General features: G+C 39.1%; 11 protein-coding genes across 11 annotated transcripts; 5 read left to right on the forward strand and 6 right to left on the reverse strand.

The window, feature by feature from the left end:
• WALSEDRAFT_68473 (Ribokinase-like protein) lies at window positions 1-1,280 on the forward strand. The gene is made up of 5 exons (XM_006957725.1): window positions 1-199; window positions 245-422; window positions 469-733; window positions 783-1,018; window positions 1,065-1,280. The coding sequence occupies exons 1-5, from the start codon at window positions 127-129 to the stop codon at window positions 1,249-1,251; spliced, it is 939 nt and encodes a 312-aa protein (XP_006957787.1). The 5' UTR covers window positions 1-126; the 3' UTR covers window positions 1,252-1,280.
• Window positions 1,250-2,006, forward strand: WALSEDRAFT_60112 (guanylate kinase). Its single transcript, XM_006957726.1, has 2 exons — window positions 1,250-1,399; window positions 1,446-2,006. Exons 1-2 carry the CDS (start codon window positions 1,279-1,281, stop codon window positions 1,940-1,942), a joined length of 618 nt encoding a protein of 205 aa, XP_006957788.1. The 5' UTR covers window positions 1,250-1,278; the 3' UTR covers window positions 1,943-2,006.
• Window positions 1,972-5,138, reverse strand: WALSEDRAFT_68475 (hypothetical protein; the record flags this gene model as incomplete). Its single annotated transcript, XM_006957727.1, has 4 exons — window positions 1,972-2,033; window positions 2,081-4,868; window positions 4,918-4,981; window positions 5,029-5,138. The coding sequence occupies 4 exons, from the start codon at window positions 5,136-5,138 to the stop codon at window positions 1,972-1,974; spliced, it is 3,024 nt and encodes a 1,007-aa protein (XP_006957789.1).
• A 42-nt stretch (window positions 5,139-5,180) lies between these two features.
• WALSEDRAFT_68476 (apses-domain-containing protein) lies at window positions 5,181-7,425 on the forward strand (the record flags this gene model as incomplete). The annotated part of the gene is made up of 2 exons (XM_006957728.1): window positions 5,181-6,638; window positions 6,689-7,425. The coding sequence occupies 2 exons, from the start codon at window positions 5,181-5,183 to the stop codon at window positions 7,358-7,360; spliced, it is 2,130 nt and encodes a 709-aa protein (XP_006957790.1). The 3' UTR covers window positions 7,361-7,425.
• WALSEDRAFT_60113 (alpha-L RNA-binding motif-containing protein) lies at window positions 7,381-8,414 on the reverse strand. Its single transcript, XM_006957729.1, has one exon. It carries the CDS (start codon window positions 8,393-8,395, stop codon window positions 7,424-7,426), a length of 972 nt encoding a protein of 323 aa, XP_006957791.1. The 5' UTR covers window positions 8,396-8,414; the 3' UTR covers window positions 7,381-7,423.
• Window position 8,415: 1 nt separating this feature from the next.
• Window positions 8,416-10,343, forward strand: WALSEDRAFT_60114 (hypothetical protein). The gene has a single exon (XM_006957731.1). It carries the CDS (start codon window positions 8,685-8,687, stop codon window positions 9,399-9,401), a length of 717 nt encoding a protein of 238 aa, XP_006957793.1. The 5' UTR covers window positions 8,416-8,684; the 3' UTR covers window positions 9,402-10,343.
• Window positions 8,416-10,343, reverse strand: WALSEDRAFT_68479 (DNA-binding domain of Mlu1-box binding protein MBP1). The gene has a single exon (XM_006957730.1). It carries the CDS (start codon window positions 10,295-10,297, stop codon window positions 9,455-9,457), a length of 843 nt encoding a protein of 280 aa, XP_006957792.1. The 5' UTR covers window positions 10,298-10,343; the 3' UTR covers window positions 8,416-9,454.
• Window positions 10,344-10,915: 572 nt separating this feature from the next.
• Window positions 10,916-12,590, reverse strand: WALSEDRAFT_60115 (rhomboid-domain-containing protein). Its single transcript, XM_006957732.1, has 3 exons — window positions 12,539-12,590; window positions 11,162-12,489; window positions 10,916-11,114 (listed from the first exon to the last, which is right to left on the reverse strand). The coding sequence occupies exons 1-3, from the start codon at window positions 12,566-12,568 to the stop codon at window positions 11,042-11,044; spliced, it is 1,431 nt and encodes a 476-aa protein (XP_006957794.1). The 5' UTR covers window positions 12,569-12,590; the 3' UTR covers window positions 10,916-11,041.
• A 44-nt stretch (window positions 12,591-12,634) lies between these two features.
• WALSEDRAFT_68481 (Cas1p-domain-containing protein) lies at window positions 12,635-16,312 on the forward strand. The gene is made up of 3 exons (XM_006957733.1): window positions 12,635-12,734; window positions 12,787-15,493; window positions 15,541-16,312. The coding sequence occupies exons 1-2, from the start codon at window positions 12,665-12,667 to the stop codon at window positions 14,877-14,879; spliced, it is 2,163 nt and encodes a 720-aa protein (XP_006957795.1). The 5' UTR covers window positions 12,635-12,664; the 3' UTR covers window positions 14,880-15,493; window positions 15,541-16,312.
• hal4 (Pkinase-domain-containing protein) lies at window positions 12,709-16,312 on the reverse strand. The gene is made up of 3 exons (XM_006957734.1): window positions 15,541-16,312; window positions 12,787-15,493; window positions 12,709-12,734 (listed from the first exon to the last, which is right to left on the reverse strand). The coding sequence occupies exons 1-2, from the start codon at window positions 16,291-16,293 to the stop codon at window positions 15,062-15,064; spliced, it is 1,185 nt and encodes a 394-aa protein (XP_006957796.1). The 5' UTR covers window positions 16,294-16,312; the 3' UTR covers window positions 12,709-12,734; window positions 12,787-15,061.
• Window positions 16,313-16,364: 52 nt separating this feature from the next.
• On the reverse strand, window positions 16,365-19,278 carry WALSEDRAFT_37435 (DNA supercoiling). The gene is made up of 11 exons (XM_006957735.1): window positions 18,591-19,278; window positions 18,466-18,541; window positions 18,411-18,418; window positions 18,117-18,363; window positions 17,971-18,075; window positions 17,335-17,926; window positions 17,186-17,287; window positions 16,971-17,140; window positions 16,593-16,926; window positions 16,453-16,546; window positions 16,365-16,398 (listed from the first exon to the last, which is right to left on the reverse strand). Exons 1-11 carry the CDS (start codon window positions 19,266-19,268, stop codon window positions 16,384-16,386), a joined length of 2,421 nt encoding a protein of 806 aa, XP_006957797.1. The 5' UTR covers window positions 19,269-19,278; the 3' UTR covers window positions 16,365-16,383.
• Window positions 19,279-19,764: the final 486 nt, after the last annotated feature.

Here is a 19,764-nt window from a genome sequence, read left to right on the forward strand (position 1 = left end):
AGTCTGCTAATCAATTAATAAGATAGATTATAGCGCGTATAGTTAAATTTATCAGTAAACTCACAAAAATCAATTACATCAGCTACCGTTCTTATCCAACGACTGACTCCTTAGAAGAAGACGACGATGACGAAAGCATTACAATTAGCTAGAGCATTAGTTCCAGAGTTGTCGCCTTCTTTACATAAAGGACAAGCTGGTATGTACCTTCGGGCTGTCTGGAGAAGCTAACGAAATAAAACAGGAAGGCTAGGTGTCGTAGGTGGCAGCAAGGATTACACTGGTGCACCATTCTTCTCTGCTATGGCAGCTATGAGGATTGGTGTTGATCTTGCTCATATAATCTGTGAACCAAAAGCTGGTGATGTTATCAAAACCTATGCACCTGACTTGATAGTACATAGAGTATTAGATCAAAATGCGTGAGTTGTTCCTCATCTCCAAACGCATATCTCAAATCCTTCACAGTCCAATTGAAGAAATACACCAAAGTGTCGATGACGTCGTATCGAGACTACACGTACTCGTCGTTGGCCCTGGATTAGGAAGGGATGATCACATGCAAGCATGCGCTGGAGCAGCTATATCAATCGCTAAAAAGCGTGACATCGGTCTCGTTATTGACGCGGATGGCCTCTGGTTTGTTAATAACAACATTGACGCTATAAAAGGATATAAGAAAGCAATTTTGACACCAAATGTTATGGAAATGAAGCGTCTTTGTGAAAAGTTGGTAAGTAACAATTGTCAATTTTCTATGTCATCATTTCTAATAAAGAAAGTCTATCAATCCAGATGAGGTGAAAGAGGAAGACATAGCAAGCAAAGTTTCAGAGTTACTCGGCGGTGTCACTGTATTAGAGAAAGGAGGAGTTGATAGGATAACAAACGGCTCGAAAACACTTACCGTTGACGCAAGTGGAAGCCTGAAGAGATGCGGTGGACAAGGAGATATACTGAGTGGTGCTGCAGGTACACTCCTCGCATGGGGAAGTGTCTACGCGAAAGGTATAGGAAGGTGCGTCAATTTTTCTCTTTCTAAACAAAAACTAAAGGGGAAATAGCGACAAAGATATAAAAGTTCCACATGAGGATATTCCACTATATGCAGCATATGGTGCCTCCACATTTACGAGAGAATGTAGTCGACTGACGTTTGAAGAAAAGGGAAGAAGTATGATAACCCAGGATATGCTTAAGAATGTTAGTAAATCCTACGAAGAAATACTGTCACCTTCAAAAAACTTGTAATTTACCTCTTTATTCGATACTGTCATAATGTCAAGCCGTGTGCCTCTAAACCCGTTAATACTTTGTGGTCCGTCCGGTAGCGGTAAATCAACACTTTTGGGAAAGTTATTCAAGGAATTTCCTAACGATTTCGGTTTCTCAATTAGTCGTAAGATCATTTAACTACACACAACAACAATCCTCACAGAAATCAGATACTACACGCCAACCACGGGAGGGTGAAATATTAGGAAAGAGCTATCATTTCGTTAATCGTGATGTATTTCAAAAGCTCATACAAGCAGGCTCTTTCATCGAGTACGCAACTTTCTCAAACAACTACTATGGTACATCCGCCAAAGCGGTAGCAGAAGTTGGCTTACAAAATAGAAGGTGTATTTTAGATATCGATGCGCAAGGTGTTAAAATTATAAAAGATAAGCATCAAAATCTTCAACCAACCTTTGTCTTCCTTTCTCCACCATCCATTGACAGTTTAGCACGTCGTTTAGTTAAACGTGGTTCAGAAACAGAAGAAAGCTTGAGAAGTAGATTAGATGCAGCTAAAGGTGAGATGGAGTACGCACAAACAGGTGCATTTGATTACGTTATCGTAAACGACGACATCGAACAAGCTTACGAAAAGTTAAGAAAAGTAGCCCTCGGTGAAGGCACGGAGAGTGACATATTACCTGATAACAGAATTGCTTAAAAAGTTCATAAAATTTTACAAATTTACTATTAAAATGGTCTATATCCAGTCTGTTGTGGCATTAAACCTGTTTGTTGTGGCATCATTAAACCTGTAATAATAATTAGCAAAAGTTTCCTAAAAATAATCACAACTCACCAGTTTGCTGTACTCTCAAGGCATCGTATCTCTCACTAGCCGCTGGTTGGGGTGTAGTATTACCAGATGGACTATCAAATTGACCAGCTCGCATATTAGCAAATACCGAGCTTGGATTGTATTGATTTGATGGACTTGATACTGGAGGACTGAATGACTGCTGTGCCATTGTCTTTGGTTGCATTTGCTGACTGAATCCTTGCATCGACGTATGTTGAGGTTGCAATGGCTGTTGTTGTTGGAATGCTGGTGGGGAAATTGGCGATGGACTCATACCCATAAATCCTGTAGGCTGAGCTTGTAAAGGCATTCCAGTTTGTTGTGGTTGTATACCAGGGGATGAGCTCGTTGGTACAAAATTGAGACCAGTCTGTGTGGGTATTAATGGCTGCAAAAGACTTTGATTTTGAGGTACAGGGGCCAATGGACCCTTCTTTATACCCTGCTGCAAGCCCGTTAGCATTGGTTGGACGGGTTGGGCTTGCTGTTGCTGTAGCATTTGCAGTTGCTGTTGGAGCTTCTCCTGCTGTTCACGCAACTGAGCCAACTCCTTCGCTTGAGCCTCCTGCTGAGCCTTCTGCGCTGCCTCGTTCTGAGCCTGCTTATTGGCTGCAATCTTGGACATAATACTGTCCATCGAATTTGGATTTTGGGTTGGCTGAGGCTGTTGTGGCTGTTGTTGCTGTTGTGATGGCGTTGGTGTCGTCACTTCAGACGCAACAGGTGTGACTGCTGCAGCTGATTGCTGGACAGGCGAAGGCGTGTCTCCCAAGCTCGGTATTTTCGTTGGATTGTTATCCTTAACAGTCCAAGCATCATCGTCAAATCCACTAGTAAGTGGTGTAGTCGAAGAAGAACGCTTGTTGGGCATAGCGTCGACGGGTATAGATGAACTAGTATCTAGCAAGTTTACCTCATTAGATGGTGATTTTGCTAGTGACTCTCGAGCATTATTCAGACTGTCACCGTCTATAAGGTCATTTGTAGGTGATTTTGGTGTTGGTCTACCCCTTCGTGTATTCTTCAAAGTTCCACCAGGACCGCTAGTAAAGAGGTTAGGAGCTGGTGTTGCTTCTTGTTCCAACTGGCGAGCATAGGCTTCATCCCTGGCGATTTGCTCTGCTTTTGAGGGATCTTCATGACCTGAGGCACCCTTTCGAGCAGCTATGGCTTTATTGACACGTAGAATATCTCCCTCCTTAAGTCCAAGAGTGCGCAAAGTGGTCGTATCGATATCAAGTAAAACACTCTCGTCCATTCTATCCTTCTCAAAATTCCTAGCATAACGTTGACACTCATCTATACCACAACCAGCATGGAGGAAGAAATCGAACCAATCAAAGTTACTCTTAGGTGTGTTGTTCGTGCGTCTCACGCTGGCTCTTGCACTCTCTTGGATATTATCACCATCGATGAAACTGAGATCTGCTTTGGACATCTTCTCACGAGGTACCTCTATCGTTACGCCGTTTACTTTTAGTAAACGCAATTTACCTGAACGCATACCAAGGAACTCAGCGTCTACTTTAAATTGACCCGTTTTGTCATGCCATAAACGAACATTTTTAGGGTTAGGTTTTTGCCTAGATTGCGATCTAGGTGGTTGCTTCATCTCCTGTTGTTCTTCTTTCGTTGGAGCAGTCTCGATGGCGAGTGTGCTGGTTTCATTACGTTTGCGGGTTTCTGCTATAACTCTATCCTTTGCTTCCTCCTCAAGTTTCTTCTGGTGAGCCATTTGATCTACACCTGTGCGACTTTCAAGTTCTTGAGCTATCGCTGTTTTTTGCGTTGTCTCTTCTACTCCTGCAGTTGGTGTATCTTTGATATCTTCCTGTATGACCCGCAAATAGGACGCTGGAATAACACCTTCTAGACCAGTGTCTGGGAGTTTACAAGTCCACCAGTCAATGCTGGATATTCTGTCAATTACGACTAGTTGGTCGCCTTCCTTGACAGTCAACTCATCGTCACTTTCTGCCTTGAAGTCGTATGAGGCCAGAGCGAGTGCGAGTTTGGTGGTTGGTCCATCTTGTTCTGCACCCTCTTCAGATGAATAATTAGGAGCTTCGATTGGTGATGGAGGTGTCTCCTTAAAGTGAACACCTTTCTTCTTTAGTGAGGTCTTGCCATCGTCACTCTCACTATCGCTGTCATTAATACTGAGATCTTTAACAGCATCTTGAACATCGAGTTTGTTGTTGACGAGGTTAGAAGAGTAGATAATCTTTTGGTTTACTTCTTGAAGTATCTTGCGACTTGAAGCGTGGAATTCCAACTCTTCTACGTTTTTAAAGTAGATGAAGAGGTGTCTCTTTTCAACATTGAAAGTGACGAGGTCAGACATTGAGAACTGTCTGACTGGATTCTTGTCACTATCTGAGGAGAAGAAAAGAGAGCCATTTCCTACACCGAGTGTACCCTTCTTCTTCTTCTTCTTTGAATCGATAAGGCTGAGCTGCCAGGTTTGTATAATGTCTTGTTGGACAGAAGGCTGTTGTACTTTCTGTTGTGGTACTTTCGATGGATGTGTTGGCGGTGGAGCGAAAGACGCAGGTTGGTCTACAGGTTCTTCTGCGGTAGGTTGAGTTTGGTCGTCTCCGTCAAGATCGACGGTATAATTCGCTGGTATATATCCTAACCCCGCATTACGGTTATGTTGTAATGCTGCGAGAAACCAATCAGCGTCTGATTCGTAGATATCCAATAAATCATTCTCGCTTATAGTTAATTCATCGTCAGATTGTGCTTGGTAGTCGTAGCTCGCTTTTACTTTATGCGTTGGCTGTATCTAAATAGAGACATTAGGAGTGTATAGCTAGTAGGGAGCGCAGACTAACGATCTCAATATAATTGCTTGGAACCAAACCCTCTAAGTTTGATTTCGATTTGCAGTTCCACCACCTGTAGCCAAAGTTAGCTCTATCTATAGAGGAGCTTATAGGACCGACTCTGGATCGTCGTCTGATAGAACAAAGAGTACGTCGTCTTCGCTCAGATTGAGCTCATCCTCTGCGCTCGCTTTATAATCGTAGAGCGCTCTCGCTAGATTTTTAATCATCGAGGTCACGATTTGAGATTTCTTTATTAAGGACAACCAAGTATGAAGGAAGAAAAGGAGAAAACTCCGCCAAATAATATTACTGGTCCTCCAACACCCGCACAGAATATACTGCATTCGACTCCCGCTGCTTTTGGAACGGCTGGTACCGTTGGTCAAGGTGCAGGTGGTTTCGGTAGTCAGCTTTATCAGTCGCCTTACGTCGACTCACAGCAATCCGTTATCGGCTCACCTGTCACACCCGCTCCCCTACCAAAGAAAGCCACTCTGAAGACTCCTCAACCGAGAATCTACTCGGCTGTTTACTCAGGTGTAGGCGTATACGAAGCTATGATTAGAGGCATTGCGGTCATGAGAAGGCGTGCAGATGGCTACATGAACGCAACTCAGATCCTAAAAGTTGCAGGCGTAGATAAAGGAAGACGCACAAAAATATTAGAAAGAGAAATTCTCGCTGGTTTACATGAGAAGATACAAGGTGGCTATGGTAAATACCAAGGCACTTGGATACCTTTCGAGAGAGGTAGAGAACTCGCTCTTCAATACGGCTGTGATCACCTTCTAGCTCCTATTTTTGACTTCAACCCATCAGTTATGCAACCAAGCGCTGGTAGATCAGCTAAATCTCCCTCAAAGAAACGTCAAAATAGTATCGTTTTATCACCTACCCAAGAACGTCATCAGAGCTCAATTATCGCACTTAACACTGCAAGAGCATCTGGTATTTACGTAGGTGGCGCAGATGACCCAAACGATGACGGTCTCAGTAAGAAGGAAAAATCTCCAGTTAAAAAGAGTAAATACGATGAAGTTCCTGTGAATGTCAGTAAAAGACCATATGTACCACCTCCGGGTACAAACGCTCACATTTTAACACGTACTCAACAATCATTAACCGCTTTATTCCAACAACCTACAACGAATTCAGATTTCATACCAGAAGCAGTAGCGATTTTAGATACAACAAGTGGTGCACTCCATCCAGACTTAGCGATTGATGAATTAGGACACACTGCTTTGCATTGGGCAGCTTCACTTGGACGTATTAGCAACGTTCAACAACTTATCAAAAAAGGTGCAGACATGAAGAGGGGTAACATAGAAGGTGAAACTCCTTTAGAAAGATCTGTATTAGTTAATGACAATTATGACAAAAAGACATTTGCATATTTACTTCAAGAGTTAGGTTCAAGTATAAGAGTTGTTGATAGAACCGGTCGGTCGATTTTACACCACATTGCACTCATCGCTGCTGTTAATGGTCGGTCAATGTCCGCTAAATATTACATGGAAAATGTTCTGGAGTATATTGCAAGGTATGAAAATGGTGAATTTAAATCACTCGTTGATTTGCAAGATGAGCATGGAGATACTGCTCTTAATATTAGTGCTAGAGTTGGTAATCGCAATCTAGTCAAAATGTTAGTAGATGCCGGAGCAAACAAAACAGTTGTAAATAAATTGGGACTCAAAGCATCAGATTTTGGTGTAGAGCATGAAGTAAGTGTCAGTTAATACTTTTCAAGAAAAGCCTTTGATAACTTTGACAGACATTAAACTCAGTCACTGGAGATGAAATGCTCTCTAATCTTCAACCACCACCTCCATTAAATGTCGACAGTAGTGCGAGCGTTTTGGAGAATATTCACAACCTCTTGAATGGTATAACGCAGCAATATACTGATGAAACCAGTGGCAAGAATGCGCTGTTGTTTGAAATTCAAGCTGAATTGAAACAACACTCTCATGAACTAGCTGACGTGAGAAAGGAAATTCAATATTGGCAAAATAAAGCCACACAAATGGCAGAAGTGGATCAAAAGATAAAAAATATAAATGAAGCGATTGAAAATGAAAAAGTGCAAACATGGTCACTATTAGGTGAAGCAAATGCAGACAAAATGGAAGGAATTGAAACGTCATCAAGTTCAAATACTTCAGAAATAAAAATACCAACAGGAGATAACGAAGAGAGTCTAAAACAATTACGCAAATTATCAAAATGGTTAGAAGGTACACAAAAACTTACAGAAGAACGTGTTGCTTCAATAGATGGATTATCTGCATCAAAAGAAGTTAAATACAAGTCTATAGTTAGTGTATGTACAGGTGTACCAGTTAATGAAGTTGAAGGAATGCTCGCACAACTTCTAGAAGCCATGGAAAGTGATGCTAACGCAGATTTGAATAAAGTACAAGAGTTTCTAGCAAGAGAGTGTTAAATTAGTCCTTCTTAAATGTAAATAAATGTTTTTATGTATCAGTAATTAATTATTTATTCATTTTTATCCTCTTCTTTCTTCACCTTTACCGCGTTTTGTACCTGATGGACGACGTGGGCCACCCCATGGACCTGAGCCGAGGTTTCTTGCTCTAATTTGGCGACTAACATACCATTCCCAGGCTAATTTCATAACGTCACCGTCAGCAGAGTAAGGAGAAGGAATTTCAGAGTAACCAGGTCTTGCAGTTGGATGACGAAGATAGATGAATGAGCAAGTTTGGAATGATGGTTCTATATATGCAGGGATAAATAAATGAGGAGCTGCGTATGGAGGAAGATTGAATGGAAGTGGATGTTGTGATTTCTGAGATTGGTTTTGTTCAGCTGAAACTTCTGAGACTTCTGAGACTTCTGGAACTTCCTCTGGTTTTTCTGATTGAACTTCTTCTGCAGACTCTTCAGTCTTCTCTATTGGCTTCTCTTGTGGCTTCTGAAGTGTGCTAACGATCAGTGGATTGACTTCAACCAAATCACCTGGATCTAATCTTGTATTTGGATCAATGTGCCTATAGCCATTCAACTTTACGTGTCCTTGTATAACGAATCTTCTTGCTTCGTAAATCGAAGAAGCTAAGCAGCATCTAAAAACTAAATGATCAATGCGTCTCTCTAACTCTGTAAACATGAGTGAAGTAACAGGAGTAGGTGTTGTAGTATCCGGAGCTGCTAGCTTTTTTGACCATTTCGCGAGACCAGATTTGTTAGTAGATTTTGATGAATTGATTATAGGTAATTGTTGTGGTAAAAACCATTTTCTGAATATATTCTCTTGTATATAATCACCGTGGTAGGCTCTAACTAACTTTTTTGCTAAGAATCTCTGCTGGAATAGAGTTTTTGATGTTTTATTGAATGTAGTTTCTAGTAATTTGAAGGAATAACTTCTATTGTAGAGATTATAAAGATTGCTAGGACTCCAGGACATCCTAGGCAACGCCGCGGATTGCTTGAATATATTTCTCAGCTTTGGCATCTCTGATGGTGGTATGCACACTACAATCAAGTTGGGAGATGGCAGCTACATCAATAGAAATTTATTATCGAGAGATTTTTTAAATTTATTATTCAACGACGAATCTAAAGTATTCTACGGTACAACTTTCTTTGATCTCTATCTAAGAGATGTGATATCTTCAACGAAATGCACAAAGTCTACGAGAGATAAGTTAATAGCCGATAAAGAATACGCTAAGGAGCTAACAAAGCTCTTGTTTCTCATTAATGTCAATCGTATCAATACAACTTTGGGTTTCTATCACGAAATGAAAACAGCTCTGAGAGTATACAACTCTATACCTTCCATGAGGAATTACAACCATCAATTCGGAGATAGTCCTAGATTGAAGACTCTTTTAAAATCTATTGATTACAAGTCAAACGTGAGCAATCTCGTCGATCTACAACTCAACAAGCAGAATGACGGCAATCCACCAACTAGTCTCGTCAATTTCTTATTCATTCTCATGCAATCAGCTGAAGTAGTTAACAGGAATAACCTCCCTAGTGGTATCGCCTTACATGACCTCATTTGGCCTTCGAACATCCCCTCTAAACAGAAAGCACAAGCATTTTTATGGTTAGTTTACAATTATTACGTAAAAAATTCGGACGATTTCACTCCATCAAATCCCTTTAATGATGAATTCAGTCTGAATAACCCAGGCAAATCACCTACTCTAGAGAGAGTACCTGAAGCTCAACTCTCAAATGAGAATGTAGACACACCAGAAGAAATAGAATGGGGTTTGTATATGCAAAAACAGCGGCAAATATTCCTTTCTCAACTCAATGAATCACAAGGAGACAATAGTGATATTGAAGATGTTGATACCAATGTGAACAAGAAAAATTTGTTCACAACAACCGTGATTGAGAACCTATCAAAACCTTATGACAACTACAATAAAGACTCAGAGAGTTATGAAGACATACAACAAAAGCTTAAAATCCTTGAATGGATTGGTGGTAAACAAATGTAAAAATATAATGTGAAAATATAAAGAATACAAAGAATTGGACAGTTTTATTAACATTAACGCTGAATATATTCATTACTTTGTCTATCTCCTCCGATTGAAGCAGTTGTATGCATTTGCATTTGCATTTGCACTTGCTGTTGTTGTTGCTTCTGATGATATGATGGAAAATAAGAAGAAGAACTATCGTAATAATAATTTGGTATTGGTATTGGTGGACTGTGTAATGCTAATGATTGGAATGTATTCATAACTGGTGAAAAAGTATTAGGCGTAGCGGGTATAACTGGCGAAGAGGAACTAGTTGACCAATTTGTCATCCAATCAGATGCTGAACTCGTATTACGTGGTCTACCTGATTGTATCTCTCCAGAATGTTGATTCATGTCTTCAAATTCAGTTTGATAACAATGCTGTGGACTGAAACCATATGGTGAGACGTAGGCGCTAGTAGCAGGATTATAAGTTGAAACTGTAGATCGCCTCTTTGAAACTAATTCCCTATTTGTGGTTAAACTATCCATTAGATTATTCAAAGATTTTCTCTTTATTTGATGAGACCCTATCGAGTTCTCCACATAATCTCCTAAATTGGTCTCGAACAAAGGGTATAACTGTTGTTCGATATTGAACTGTCTAGCTAATATTATAGCCCTTTCAAATGGTATCCAGACGCCTTTCAAAGTTATTGTACCTGTCTTAACGACTTGCCTTGATTTCTCGTTTTTTAGTATACCATCTCTTTTACCTCTTGTGATTTTAGTGATATTAAGAAGTTTGGTTCCATTTATCTGATCATTGTCTTGACGTCTGGCAACGTAATTACCATTATCAACTTCCACTTGCCAAACTCTTGTCTTATTTTCTTCCCACCAGAGTTCTTGGACTTTGTTTGTCATTAATTGTTATTACACTTGATGGTATGTCTGAGAGATTAAATTAACGAGGTACTACTTCAGTTGTGCCGAGGTTAATCACATATTCATGAGCACCCCAGAATATAATAATTCTGATAATAAAATAGCTCAAATTTTTATGGAGGTTAAATTAAATAAAGTTTTGTTACAATAACATCATCTTAACATTGCATTGCAGTTTTTTGAATTCCCTTGTGATGTGAAGTTTTTCGCATACATAATTCACATATTCACATTAAGACGGTCACAAAAATTTTTGCCGAGATATGTCACCACATAGGATATTCATTCTGATTAACTCAAATTCTTTTCCTCATCAGCACACCTCCGGTACTTTTCAAGATAGGGGGTCACCAATATAAGCTTTTTAATTTATCGCATATATAAAAGCACCTAGAGTGTCTAGAACGTTTCAAAAAAAATTGAACCAGTAAATCACGTGATAATATACTCCAATAGGGTTTACTATAATGTGTCTTAAATATCTTCAATTTAAATTTAATCAATGGCCATCTGATTTTTTAAATAATCTATCCGACGCGTTAATAAACTTAAGTGCTCCCCTTAAATGTCAAAGCGGTGTACCGATGTATATGTAATGCTATGTTATGCTTATTTTAAAATCGCATCGGTTTTTCTCAAATTTTCTCATGGATCAACTGTCACGCCAAATGGCCACTTTTGCGGCAATCTGAGAACAATAAAAAGTCTATAAAAATTGTTTGGTTATACAGTAGAACTATCACAATTTGTGAAACAAGATAGATGTTTACACCAAGTGCATCCATCGCTTGGGTCACTATATCGTTTGATTAGTATGCTCATATAAAACGAAAGTCAACTCACTCGGTATAAAAGTTCTTTGCTAGTACTATAAACAACACTATGCTTCCCGCTAATGCTGCTAATCTGAGTATAATTGTTACGATACGATGCTTCTTTGTTGGACTTATAACAGGTATGAAAAAGACTGAGAGAAGTAAACCTTGTAACCATCCACCAATGTGAGCGAAATTGTCCAAGTTTGGTATATATCCTATGAAGAACATTACGATAAGTTCTATAATGTGTATAGTGAGCAGTAATCCTGGTCTTCTTTCCAATTTCCAATGGAATAGTAGATCAACTAAGCTAACGGCTATTAAACCTAATATTGCACCAGATGCACCAACTGATGGTGTTGTTACTTGGGCAAAATTTCCACCTAAAATGTTACCGAAGATACCAGCTGCACCGAATACGATAATAAAAGCTAAACTGCCGAGAACCCTCTCTGCATAAGCGCCTAAAACGAGTAAAGCGAAGAGATTTATACATAAGTGAAGAATACCGGAATGCAAAAAAATTGGTAATACGAATCTAAATGATTGTGATGGCTCCTCTGTTGAAGACATGCCAAATCCACAAAGTTCATAAAGAGGCATAGTCTCTGAAGTTGGATTGTCTGGGTCTCTGAAAGAAGGTAATTGAACGCTGAGATTTGTTTCAGTCATACAAGGTCTAAATCTGGCACCTTGATGAATTAAATTGGCTGCTGTAGGACCACCCATAGGGTTTGCGCTACCGCTAGCAAAAACACTGCCTGTTTCATTCTTATTGTTTGCAATCTGGAAAGCAGTGATGATAATGATTGCTATACCGATAATTATTGACAGAATTGGCCATTTTTGCCTATGTATACCACGTCGCCTATCTTCAATCTGTTGTTCAATTGATCGTCGATAGTGAAACCAAGGTAAAACCCCGAGCAAACCAAGTGTTTTACGATGTTTGCTATGACTCAACCAATCTCCCGACAACCTATTCGTTGGGTTATTGAAGAAATAGCTCGTTGGACCAGCCTCTGCTGGGTGCTTGTAAGGATCGTTGTCTTCGTAATCAAAAGGTGCAGCACGCGTTCCAGGCGCGTAAGGACTAGGGTCACGCGTGTATTCCGGCAGAGCAGGTGGTGGAGTTCTGCTCTCATTTATTGGTACCGCAAAGTATGGGTGAGGCGTGTGCGTACTTTGTGAGTAGGCGCTAGGACTAACTGACCTGAAGGGGTCGACCGGTGGTGGTGTGCTGTAGTTTGTATGTACGTTACTGACGCTATCATTAGGATGGAGGGTATCTGGGGTCATCAGACGGACTGGAGAAGTTGGTATCGGCGTCGTGACTTCCTCAAACGTTGGCTGCTACTCGCTTATTAGTATTCAGTACCTATAGTCCGCATAATTGACGTACTCTATTGTGCCCAGCTGTATATGCCGACATTATTAAAACCGACAGAGTTTTTTATTCCTCGCTGTTTATAACGAACTTTGTAGCGGCTGCGTACAGGAAAAGCATAGCACGAAAAAAAACATAGCTATGGAAAAGATTTACTACATTTTCATACTCGTTTTAACGACTATATCTGCATTAAGTTATTGGTTAAATGGTGAGTACAAGTCTGTGCGTATGCTATCGGAGACGCCTAAACCCGTGAGCAGATGATAGGGAGCACTGTTATGAACTATTGACGGCTACTACTATAAAAAATAATAATCAACTAAGTTGTAAAGGTTGCATTACTGCTGTGCACTCGCCTGGAATGGTTAGCAACTGTATAACCAACCAAACAGTAGTTTTTATTGGAGACAGTACATCTAGGCAGATATACAACGAAATAGTACATAGTCTAGGCTTCATTGACCCACATGAAGAGCTCAAGCACGCTGACAAAAACAGTGTAGACGAAGACCGGGGTTTGTCTATACACTTTAAGTGGGATCCATATCTGAACGCTACGGATTTCAGTCTGCTTGACAATGACACCTTCCTTGTTCTTGGGACTGGACTGTGGTATTTGCGCTACGCAAATATACAGTCATGGTCTCAGACGATGGACAAACTATTTGATATGGAACTACCGGAAAACACACTTCTAATGCCAGTTCTACATCCAGAAATGGACAAGTTATCAGCTGAACGGGCTGAGACGATAACAGACGAGGATGTTGATGCCATGAACAACGATTTACAAGTGAGGTGGACAACAAGTCCATCAAATAACACGATAAATATTCCATTTTCCATCAATGAAATAATGAGCGCATCACCAAATGAAACGACGGATGGCCTTCATTATTCAAGAAAGGTAATACAACAGACGACGCAGTTGTTGTACAATTACTGGTGCAATGATATTGTACCATCAAACAATGTCACTTGTTGTAGACCATATCCTACTCCACGACCACTACAGCTTGCATTCATCTTTGCAGCTATCGTTGGTTCTTTCAGCAAGCTTATTCTAAGTGTTGCCTTTAATAAGCATCCAAAGTATAGTGCTTATAGTAAACACGTAGACAACGTCGCGATATTTTCTGCATCTTTACTATTCGCTTATGTAGCGGATCGCTCACACTTTTTCGCTAAATCTACTAAAGATTTTAGTAGTACAATGGTCTTGTTGTTATTCAGCGTGATTGGAGCTATAGGGTGGTATAGCTGGAAACGAAATGATGATGATACAACAAAAACAATCGGTGTCTTAAACAGACCACAAACGGATGAAATGAAAGGTTGGATGCAGTTAATGATACTCATTTATCATTACTACGGTGGATCAAAAATACCACAATTTTATATCCCCATTAGAATATTGGTTGCATCTTATTTGGTGTTACTTGGATATGGAAATGGTAGATACTTTCTTAACAATCGGCCAACGTTGTCACGGTATATTTGTACAATGACGCGATACAATCTCCTCACTCTTGCTTTATGTTGGATACTCAATGGATCTTATATCAATTATTACTTCGTTCCAATTATTAGCATATGGTTTACCTTAATTTGGTTAACTTTTTCAATAAATGCTGAAGTGAATTCAAATTTGAAATTACTCATAATAAAGTTGGCAATATCATTGATAATTGCCATTTCTTTACTTAATATACCCCAATTAAGTGCGATTATACCCTTTGAATATAAATTTAGATTAAATCTGGACATTCTTGCGCCATTTTTTGGTGTTTTACTATCAATTGTCGCTAATGAGCAAGTAGAATTCGTTAACAAAATCACTACACTAATCTCAGGCGCAACATTATTAAGTTTAGCACTATTTGTTGGCGTAATAACACCAATAAAATTCAGTTACAATCAATATCATCCTTTCATTTCACCTTTCTTCGTGATTTCATTGATCATATTAAGAAACTCTTCAGAATGGCTTCGAAAACATCATTCAGTTTATTTGGCACAAATTGGAAGATGTAGTCTGGAATTATTCGTTTTGCAATTCCATTTACTACTGGCTGGTGACAGTAAAGGATCATTATTGATACTAGCGAACGCATCTAAATCACTCAATTTGATCATAACGCTAAGCATTTTCATACCACTATCATTTAAGATTAATCAAGTTACAAACTATTTGGTTGATTTATTAAACACTTACATTACACCAACATCAGTTCTTCCCCTAACTAAATCACCAAATCCAATCGTGCAAATATCAAAACAATCAAATTATCGCCTGTATTTCAAAATCTCAATCGTGATAACATCAATAATGTTTGTAAACTTCTTTTATTAAAATACTTTAAAAATCGAAATATCGGTATAATTTTACAATTCTCATTTATTGAAATGCCTGAATCTGCCTTGTGATAGAAACTATCTTATATAGAATGGAAAGATTAAAAGAAATGCCATGATGTGTATTGATTGGAGTGTCTGTTTATGCAATGTTGGATAAATTTATATATTAATCATCTGCTAGCTATTATCATCGCTATGACCATGTTGATGAGTTTTAATTGATTTTATCCAACTATCTTTAAGTACTTCATCAATTAAACACCTATCTTTAGGATTTGGTGCTAGCATTTTTAGTATAAGTTGATGAGATTCTGTTGGGAACTCCTTTATTGGGTGTAATTCAGTTAATCTTGGAGGTCTCTTCCAAGATTGCTCATATTGTGAGAATGTTGGATCTGCAAGTCTTGCAACTCTCCAAGGTAATTCTTGATTTGTCATACAGTAGAAAACGATAGCTGCTGACCAAACGTCAACCAATCTTGCATCATACTCTTTTTGCTCGAATAGTTCAGGCGCGATATATGGTTCTGACCCACATAAACCTTTACTCATGTGAGTTTTCTTCTCCCAGCACATTCTGAATACGTCTGAAACACCAAAGTCTGTAATCTATACTTGGGTAAGATTGTGTGTACATAAGTACTACTACTACTTACCTTTATTGAACCTCTACCATCTAATAACAGGTTTTCAGGTTTGATATCCCTATGAGCCACACCCATAGAGTGCAAATAGTTTATACCTAGTAGTATCTGTTTAAAAAACGCGATGGATAACTTTTCGCCAAGTTGGCCTTTCTTTATAGCTGCGTATAAATCACCACCAGGACAATACTCCATAACTTCACACCAATGGCTATTCTCATCTTTGACCAAATCGACGGTTTCAATGATATTGTTGTGATGAAGTGTAGAAGAAATGCAGAATTCTGAAGTCAGCTTCTTGACGTATTCCTTTTCGGTTTCATTTTTGCGTCTTTTTCTAAATTCTTTTACAGCGAATAACTTCTCATCTGATCTATCCCAACGGTGTGCTAATCTAACTACTGCAGTGGCACCTCTACCAATTGCGACTTTATCACATACACCATATTTCTTATTTAACGAAGTATTAGAATTGTGATCATCTTTATCTTTATTATTATGAGAGCTAGCGGATGATTTCCTATTCAATGGCGCTGGTAGTAAGTCTAATAACGCATGGGTAAGTTTACCGCCGCTATCAGAGTGAGTTTCGCTATTTGATCTTTTAGGCTGCTCTCTAGAACCCTTCTGGGATTGCTGTCTAGATGGTGGACGTGAGGCAAGTTGTGAATGCTCAGAAGTCGTTGGTGATTGGCTCTGCTCTTTCTTCTCAAACAGTTTTATGAACTTCGAGGGCTTTTTATCTGGCTGAGGCTGAGAAGCCATCAACTCCTAATAGATTTCCTTAGTTGGTCGTTCTACTACAGGAGTCTTGGATGCGAGCTATAAATAAATTTAAAAATTTATGATACATTTCTAATGACTTATATACTAAAAAAGTATTATATTTAGTTTAAATTGGTTTATAATGCATTTTAAACTCACCTGGAAAACTTTCGTTACATCTGGCATTCCCGTTTCCGCCCTGAGTAAATCATCATGTATATCCTTCAAGCATGCATTTGAATAATGATTCCATCTATTCAGTCGTTAGATTACTCTTTAGTTTTCTTATTGCCACCCACGTGCTAACATCTCCATATAACAATGCAGGTGCTTTAACAATCTGCTTACCCGTGGCCTTATCACAACGTTTACACTTAAAAGTATCGTGCATATGACTATCAGTACCAGGGTAATGCTTAAATAATTCTCGTAGTAAATCCTTAGAGAAGTGCCGATCTGCATCTTCGGCTTCATCGACAACACATGCCGATAAACTTTGCTTGTACGCTTGTCTCATCAGTACTTGCTCTTCTAATGTCCCAGTGCCTATAAATCTATAGACAAAACATTCCTTTTTCTGTCCGTCACGCCATACTCTAGCCAATGCTTGTTGATCTGCAGCTGGATTCCAATCTAATGATGTCAATTAACGCTAACAGCTTTAAAGTATTATTTACCAGGATCAAACAGTATTAGTCGATTAGCGCCTATCAAATTCAAACCACATCCACCAGCTTTGGAGGAAAGCAGGAAAATGAATTCTCTAGACTCCGGATCATTGAATCTATCAACCAATTTTCCACGCTTTTTGACTGCCATTGTTCCATCTAGACGCATAAAACCCCATCTGGATACAATCAACTAAACACTAACTGCCTATATTGTTACTCACCTCAGAGCAGCAAAGAGCTTTTCGAGAAGATCAAGCGTTTGAGTGTAATTACTAACAAGAACAATCTTGTCGTCAGAATTCTTGCGCATACGTTCAATAAATCTAGGTAAATTGTAAGATCTCTATGTTCACAAACTGAATCAACACACCTCATCAAGACCATCATTTTACCACTCCATGCGGGATTAGCTGGACGCTTTTTATCGAGTCGTTCTGCGATATTCTCCTCAGGTAGGAGAACCTTCGATCCAGGTATATCATCCTTCGGACTAATTAAGTTTGGATGGTTGCAAAGTTTTTTCAGTATACCAATAGCCTTGAGTGGTTGAGAGGCCTTGCCTTTCAGTAAAGCTTGCGTTTCGGGTGATTCAATGAAAAACTTATACAGATCCAACTGTAATGGTGATAATGCTGTAAAAACAACATGTTCATATTTAACTGGTAAGAATTTTGAAAGGATATCATTCGTACGACGTATAATGAATTTGCTAACTGCCATATTGAGTTCTTTTAGCTTCTCTTCACTCATCTGTTTCTCCTTATCTGTTGCTAACGCGTCACGACCCCTGAGAATAATATTTTCAAAATTCTTCCGGAACTCATTCTTGTTACCCAGATAATCAGGGTTAGCAAAGTTGAGTAAAGAGAAATACTCAGATAGATCGTTCTGAATAGGTGTACCTGATAGAATAACTCTCCGTTTGCAATGTATTTCCGTCAATGCCTTGAATGTCATTGATTCTTAATTGAGGTTAACAAACATAACACTTAATTCTAAAGCTCACCTGAATTCTTCATTCGGTGACCTTCATCGAGCATCATCAATCCAACTTGTGCTCTACCGATAACTTCTGTAAGATTTCGCAATGTTTCATAAGAAACAATCATGACTACTTTGTTAGACGACAATCTGATATATTAAAATACCTACCCGGTTGAGTCACACTTCTTCCTGATGCAGCACACCACTGTTTGACATCACTGATTAACTGTTCCTTTGTACCTTTGTGGTCGACTGCCATGCACCCCACAGCTCCAGTACCAAGCCATTTTGTAAACTCGTTCGCCCAATTGGGGACTAGCGAGCTTGGACATACTATAATACACTTTTCGACTGTTGGTTTGCCTGGTATTGGTGACTGTTTGAGTAGCGTCCAAAGGAGTGCGATGCATTGTAGCTATACGCGTAATTAGAATGTGCTATATTCCAGAAGATTACACGTACTGTTTTACCTGCACATTTTGTGAGCTAATCGAGTCTATGAGATCAGAGTACCCACCTAAACCCATCTCATCTGCCATGATACAACCTTGAGCATCTGGTGCTGTTAAACCTGTTGTACATCTATATAAGAACTGAAATTTTTGTTAAACGAGACAATAACACGATCAGATAGGTGCCCACCTTGACACCTTCAACTTGGTGAGGTCGTAGGACTTTAGAGAGAATAGGATCTATGACGACAGGAACTTTCTTCACATCCTTTTCAAGCTCTTCTCGTGATTTTATACCCAGAATGTCCTTAACTGATCTATTTCGTCTATCAACTGGTGGTTTTGGTATTGCTGGTTCTTCCTTTTTCTCCTCAATATCGTCAATTGTAGGATCGTAAAGGACGATAGCATGTTCAGCCATTGGATCATGCAACGGTCTGGGTGGAATTGGGGGTTGTATACGCGTCCCTAATGCCATCCCAGATAAGGGTATGATAACTTGTCTTCCTGTAGCTTTATCTTTCATTGGAGGTATTTTAAAACCCTGGCCGAGAACACTACTAGCAGGCTTAACTTCGTAGACTGGATATAAGGTCTTTAAATCGAAACCTAATTCTCTATTGACACCGCTATCTTCGTGATAATCATCATCAACTTTACCGCGTTTTCTATTTTCCTTTGATTCTTCCTCTTTGTAGGACACTCTCTTCTTAGCCACCCTCGTTGGAGCTGCTGCTCTGAGTTTGTCGGATGATAAAGTAGGAACTTTGAACGGTTTTGCGAGAATAGAAGATGGTGGTGCTAAAGCAGAAGTACTACCAGAAGATGAAGTGGATGATGACGGCTCTGCTGTCTTTGCGCGATACATCCCTACTCTGTTGTTTGTGTAATGTTGATTGCAGATGATAAAGGAAGTATAAGGCGATATTAGAATTAATAGAAGTCATAAAGTCTAGATTATTGAGGGGAGAAACGAGGGATAATATATTAATATGTATTGATTATTTATCTTTATATTCGCTGATATTATTTCTGACATCGTGCAGAGACATATGGTCATATATATCAAGACAGAAGTGTATCATTATGGATTCACATTGCATAGCTGTTTATTAAATGCTAGCATTCTTCATTATCTATACCATTTGCCACAGCGCTCGCAATAGCCACCGGGATAAGAAACACCAGCTGATAAGACAAAATAACGCGTAAATTTGCGAATTTAGTGTGCTTTTAAAGTTAAATTAAGTGTTTTTAATATAATAAATAGATTTTTCACGTGCAATTTCAGATTAATTCGACTCATAAGGTCAAAAGTTTAGTATAGGTACGTACTGTAATATCAACCAATAGTGATAGATTGT

This window comes from Wallemia mellicola, assembly GCF_000263375.1.
Source record: "Wallemia mellicola CBS 633.66 unplaced genomic scaffold WALSEscaffold_7, whole genome shotgun sequence".
NCBI lineage: Eukaryota > Fungi > Basidiomycota > Wallemiomycetes > Wallemiales > Wallemiaceae > Wallemia > Wallemia mellicola.